Source organism: Sceloporus undulatus, unplaced genomic scaffold (assembly GCF_019175285.1).
Source record: "Sceloporus undulatus isolate JIND9_A2432 ecotype Alabama unplaced genomic scaffold, SceUnd_v1.1 scaffold_1050, whole genome shotgun sequence".
Taxonomy (NCBI): domain Eukaryota; kingdom Metazoa; phylum Chordata; class Lepidosauria; order Squamata; family Phrynosomatidae; genus Sceloporus; species Sceloporus undulatus.
Window position 1 is genome coordinate 1 of NW_024803970.1, and position 6,169 is coordinate 6,169.

Consider the following 6,169-nt stretch of genomic DNA (forward strand, 5'->3'; position numbering starts at 1 on the left):
AGGAATACACAGAATCCTAGAATAGGAAGGGATCCCAAGGGCCATCCAGCGCTTGGTAGTTGGCAGTTTGAGGACTTCAGGGAATCCCCAATGGAGGATGAAAGATCCCCAAAGTCGGAAGAGACCCAAACAGGATTTCCGAACCTTAACAACACCTATAGTTCTTTCTGATGTTATAATAGATAGTCCCTGATATAGTCCCTGTTTGCCCGCAAAGAAGGGGGCCTTGGGAGATATAGAGTCTTCCTGAGATATTTGCTGTTCGCTTTCTAACAAAGTGGTTTGTGTCCTTAGTGAAACTGGATACAAAAGCCAGTAGTAGCCTTTTATCTTGCAAATGGGATTCAATGTTTATTTCCTGGAATGAAACTCCCATCATCCACATGGCCAGAAAGAGGAGGGGACCCTGTCCTTCAGCAAGGCACCTCTAAGCCATCTGAATTGAGGACTACAACTCCACGTCTTCTTGACCCTTCAGCAATATCTTTCTCTTTCTCCCTTTCTCTCTCTCTCTCACTCTTTCTCCTGCATCATTTTTAACTCCTTCACCTGAAGAAAAAGAAGCCAGTGGAGCAAGTTGGAAGGCTTGCAATTTGTATAATATGTGTCTTGTTTGGCCCAAGGAAAGCATCCATCCCAGAGTCAAGAAGGAAAGCAACCCATGGATGTCCTGAGCTCATCATTTCAGAGAAAGAATGGAGGACTGGTGCCTGAGAGTCCAAAGGGAAGGGAGCCTTTCTCTGGGGCTGAGCAGGACTCCATTTGCCCAGGGAGACCTTCCTCTCTTTCCAGGGCTCCATCCCAGGAACCAAGTCTCAAGGCAAGATGGGGCTCCTGACTGGCCATGAAAGCCACTGGGTGACCTTGGGCAAGTCACAGACTTCAGCCTCAGGGGAAGAAGGAGGCCATGGAAGACCCCTTCTGAAGAGGAAACCTGCCAAGAAACCCCCAGGCTTGGAAAATACATGAAGGCACATAACAGCAGGTCTAGATGTGCTGGAGACAAGCTGGTTGAGGTAGTCCTTTTATCGGAGGGGCTATGGATGGGTTTGACTTGTCCCGTCCCTCCAAGAACCATCATTGCGGAGGTGAAAGTGCCTCCTCAGGTGCCAATACGCTGGAAGTCCACATTGGAAAAGGTTCCCAGGAGAACTTTTATAAGATCAATCAAAAGAAGATAGTCTCTGCCCACAAGCTTAGAATCTAAACCGCAAAACAAATGGAGAAAGGGGTTTACAGGGAAGCCTTGTTCCACTTGGAAGAGAAGCAATCCAAGGAGAGACGATTCATTTTCATCTGTTTTAAAGGTCTGAATTGGTTTTAATGCCCAAGGCATTTGTTGTTTTGGAAGTCTTTTTCCTTTATCTTCTCTAGAAGGCAGCCAAGTTTTGTCTCTTGCACTAAAGAATGAGAGGACTCTTGTGGCATCTGAAAGGCTAGCATCATTCTCTGGAGTTATCTCTGATAATATGTATATATAGGACTGCAAGACTTGTTCATTGATTTATTAAAATATTTGTAGTGCACCCCATTTCATAGCATCTCATAACTATACCTTAATATCTGTTAACCAGAATATAAAACAAAAACATGAAACAATTGGGGAAATTAAAACAAGGAGCTTCAACGCAGCGAGGAGAGCTTATACTAGGAATTGAATAGCATTACAGTACAGACTTTGGCAGGTTGGGCTAAAATCATGTAGGTCCCAAAGGTCTCGGGAAAAGCCAGAATGAAAGAGACAACCATGAGAAACTGATTTCATCCCATTTACACGAAGGAATCTTGGGGAAGAACAGAATAACAGCCAAATGATAGCACTGGAAGAGACCCCCAAGGGGCCATCCAGTCCAAGCCTGTTCTTCTGCCATGCAGGAAAGCACCTTCCAAGTCCTCCCTCTGAAAAGATGACCATCCAGCCTCTGCTCAAAAACAGCCACAAAAGAAGGAGCCTCCACCAAAGTCTCGGAGGTGGAGATGTCAAGAAGTTCCTCCTAATGTTGAGCTGGAATCTCTTTTCCTGTCGCTTGCATTCATTGCTCCGTGTTCTAGTTTCTGGAGCAGCAGAAACTAAGTTTGCTCCATCCTCAATGTGACACCCCTTCAAATACTTAAACAGGGCTATCCTATCACCTCCTAACTGTGTCTTCTCCATAATCCTGATGATGATGGTGATGATGATGATGTCTAAAGGGCAGTTTCCCCGCACTTGGGGCCTTCCTCTCCACTGTGCTCCAAATTAAACTGTATATAAATCCAAAATATGAAACAATTTAAAAGGGGACCTTGGTCTCATTGAGCCCCACTGCTTCCCCTCCTCAGCAAAGGTCTCCCCTCTGCAGCCCCTCCATCTTAAAAAGGGGGAGAGAAGGAGGGAAGGAAAGAGGAGGGGAGGGGGGTCTCCAGCCTCGACCTTGCAGGGAGGGGGCCTCTTTTCCTGGAAAGGGCAAGAACTAGACCTTCCTTCCATCTATGGAGCCTGCGAAGGGAGGGGGCTTCCTATCCTGGGGGAGGGCAAGAACTAGATCTTCTCTCTAGCTATGGGACTTGCAAAAGAAGGGGTCAAGGCAGAGGTTCCTGTGGGCCAAGAGAGGGACCCTGACCTTTCCCCAAATGAGCAGATTCTCCATCTCTCTGTCCAGAAGCAGAGCCCTCTTTCCCAAAATGGCTGCTGAGGGATCCCTATCCCTATACATCCCCCCCCCCCTCAGCAGTCCCTTTATGCCTTTTCTTCCCTTGGTACTTTCACTCCCTCCCTCCCTCCCTCCCTTCTCCTCTTTTAACCTATGTCCCTTCCAGGGGGTCCAAGGCCCTTTCAGCATGTTCCCAGAAATGGAAGGGGGGGGGGCTATTGCAGTGCAATTGAAGCTTATACTGTGTGGTACTTTTTGACACAAAAATCTTTTGACTGGGGGGCTCCCCTCTTCTGAGGCCCATTCTAGCCCCCCAGAGATGAAGAGGGTGCCCCCCTCCTGGAAGGCCAAAGGGGGGCCTGGCCAGCCCCAATCTGCCTCCAAAAGAGGCATCAGAGGGAGAGTCTCTCCTCTGGGCAGGAGAACCAGCAGAGAAACCTACGGCCCCAGAAGAGAGCAAAGTGCAGAGGCCCCTTTTCCCTCCTCCATTTTCTTTCGGTGCAGAGGGGTGGGCAGAGAGGCAAAACCATTAACACACTGAAGCAATAGCCTTGTTTGTTAATGTTCTATTAAACTCTCTTGGCTAATCTTGCTTGGCCTTTGGGCCTTGCTTTCACCCGCAGAGACAGGCTGGACAAAGACCCCTCCAGGCCTGGTCGGGAGGGCAGCAGCGTTCCTTCTCTCCCCTTCTTCCTCCTCCTCCTCTGGGGCTGTGATTCAGTATTGCTCCTCTCTGTACTCAATGGTTAAGTAGTCCATGCAGAAGCGGGCAAGGAACAGGCCAAAGTTCAAGGCTGGATGGAAAGAAGGAGGAAGACAGTTAATTTAAGCGCAAACAGAAGAAGGGGTTCCTTCTTAAATTCTAAAATCTTCCAGGTTGACCATGCAGGTTGAGCTTCTCCATGTTCGCTTGTTAGCTGGCCTCTTTCAGGCGTAAAAGTGACCTGTTCATATCTTCCTCTGATGGTAAACCTCCTTTAGAAGTCTGGCCAAAAAACTCTATGACAGGATTAGCATAAACCAGAGCTGATGTGAAGGCCCATAACAACAGCCAATGCTAGCTTAAACCAAGGCATTGTAGTTCAATGAGAACCCCCTCAATGGGAGTTGCCCAAGTTCCCCAAGGAGAGGGAAGGACTATTCAAGTGACGAGACAATTTCCAATGACTTCCAACCAGGATGACCAGTGGTCACAGGGCTGATAGGAGCTGTCAAAGGCTGATGGGAATCTCTGCTTGGGAGCAGCAAAGTCAGGAGGGCTTTAGCTATGGCCTGGATGACCCTTGTGTAGGGTTGCCATAACCCGGTTGCAACCGGGTTTTTCCCGGTTTTGGCGGCACCTGTCCGGTCACGGCACAGGTGCAGCCAAAAACCGGGAGAAGCCCGGTTGCAGCGGGGTTGCTGGGCAACCCTGGGGCCTTGTTGCCCCCCTCCTCCTCCACCACGCATGGCCGCGCGGAGGAAAAGGAGGGCAGCGAGGCATGGGGCGGAGGAGGCTGCAGGGAGGCGGCGCCTCTTGGGCTCACCCACGCCAACCTCCCCACCTCCCTGCAGCCTCCTCCCTCCTTCCTGGCCTCCGCTGGTGCCAGGAATGAGGCAAGGCCCAGGCATTCGCCGCCGGGCTCCCCGCCTCCTTCCTAGCCTCCGCTGGGGCCAGGAAGGAGGCGAGGCCCTGGCGATCGCCGCCGGGCTCCCCGCCTCCTTCCTGGTCCCTGCGGGAGCCAGGAACGAGGCGAGGCCGCGGCGATGGTTGGCGGCCTGCTCGCCTCCTTCCTGGTCTCCGCTGGGGCCAGGAAGGAGGCGAGGCCCTGGCGATCGCCGCCGGCTCCTCGCCTCCTTCCTGGTCCCTGCGGGGGCCAGGAACGAGGCGAGGCCCCGATCCTGGCCTCCGATCGCAGCGGGGCCCAGGCGGGGAGGGAAAGCCTCTTTAAGTGGAGGCTTTCCCTCGCTGCTTGCCCTCTGCTCCCCGCCGCGATCGCCAGGAAAATGTAGGACAGAATTTTCAAATATAGGACACATTTTTTGTGTGTCCTACATTTGAAAAATCTGTCCTACATTTTTCCCGGTTTTGAGGTCCGGCGCTATGGCAACCCTACCCTTGTGGGTCTTACAGCTTCTAAGATTCTACGATCCCAAGCTACCTTGAGTCCCAAACAGGGAGAAAGGTGAGGTATGAATATTTATTTATTTATTTATTTATTGATAAATCCCACAATGATCATCATCCCCACTCCAGGCTAATTCAGCAAACTGGAAGCACTTTCCCTTTATTCCTAGCAGGCAGGCATGACCCAATATTTGGAGGCCCACCATTTCTCCATCTCTGGGATACAGGCCAGAACCCAGCAAAGAGGGCATCTTTCCTAGTTAGCTAGGCTTCCTTTCTCCACCAACCTGTGGGAACTTACTAAAAGATGTCAAAGCGAAGCACATCAGGACGTTGTCTTCAGCTTGTAAGGTGTAGATGGTTGCCAGAAGGGCCAAGTAAAAGCTGGTCACATGGGAGAACTGCAGAGACCCAACAGAAGAGGAACAGAAATTGGTTTCTCAGAAGCAAAGCAATGGTATTGGAAAGGACTTTCCAGAGCCCCGAAAGTTGCTTTCAAAAAGCAAAATGGCAACCTCTCCAAGCCCTTTACCACACTGAATCCCATACAGGGAGAAGGATGGTGTAGCGGAGACAGTCCCTGACCTATCATGGCAAATTTCTTTCCTGGCAGGATATAAATTAAATACATGAACTTACCAACAGCACTAGCGTATAACGGAAGCTCATGAGGTCTCCCCTTTGGGAGATGAGGAAGTGATACATGTCGCCGATGATGACGCCCGTGTGGATGAGGAAGAGGACCAGCGAGCCAATGGTCAGGATGACTTTGTTTGGGAAGGTGACCGTTATGAAGGGATCCTTCCATCTCATCCTCTGTCAGCTTCTTGGCTGGAGAAGATCTGGGAGCATGAGGCAAATGCTTCGTGAGGCGGTGAAAGAGAGCCACCAACTCAGAGAGAATGCAGGATGCTGCCCCAATGAAGTCACAAGGTTCCGAGGTTCTAGAAGGTTGGGAGGATTGGCTTACTCTGGTTAGCCTTTCCTGATACCTGGAACAGGACTGGCATCTCTCTGTTTACAATTGACCCTCCTCCATATTTGCCCGTTTGACTTTTGAAGATTTGATTATTTGCAGATTAGGTTAATTTGTTCTCTTTAGGAATCTCTAGGTCCTCCAGTGCAGCTCTGCTAGAAGATGACCATAAATCATGCTGGAGAAGCTAGAGATCCCTAGAGAAAAGTGCCATAGAGGTTTGAGTGTTGGACTACGACTCTGAAGAGCAGGGTTCGATCCCCAGTTTGGCCATGAAACCCAATAGGTGACTTTGGGCAAGTCATACTCTCTCAGATTATTATTATTATTATTAACCTTTATTTATAAAGTGCTGTAAGTTTACACAGCGCTGTACATAAATTTTATAGTCAGACAGTTCCCTGCCCTCAGGCTTACAATCTAAAAGACACGACACAAAAGGAGAAGGGAGTG

At 49.9% G+C, this 6,169-nt stretch overlaps 1 protein-coding gene across 1 annotated transcript; it reads right to left on the reverse strand.

The window, feature by feature from the left end:
* Positions 1-3,220: 3,220 nt before the first annotated feature.
* On the reverse strand, positions 3,221-5,553 carry TMEM262 (transmembrane protein 262). The gene is made up of 3 exons (XM_042443959.1): positions 5,380-5,553; positions 5,042-5,141; positions 3,221-3,427 (listed from the first exon to the last, which is right to left on the reverse strand). The coding sequence occupies exons 1-3, from the start codon at positions 5,551-5,553 to the stop codon at positions 3,351-3,353; spliced, it is 351 nt and encodes a 116-aa protein (XP_042299893.1). The 3' UTR covers positions 3,221-3,350.
* Between the last annotated feature and the right edge of the window lie 616 nt (positions 5,554-6,169).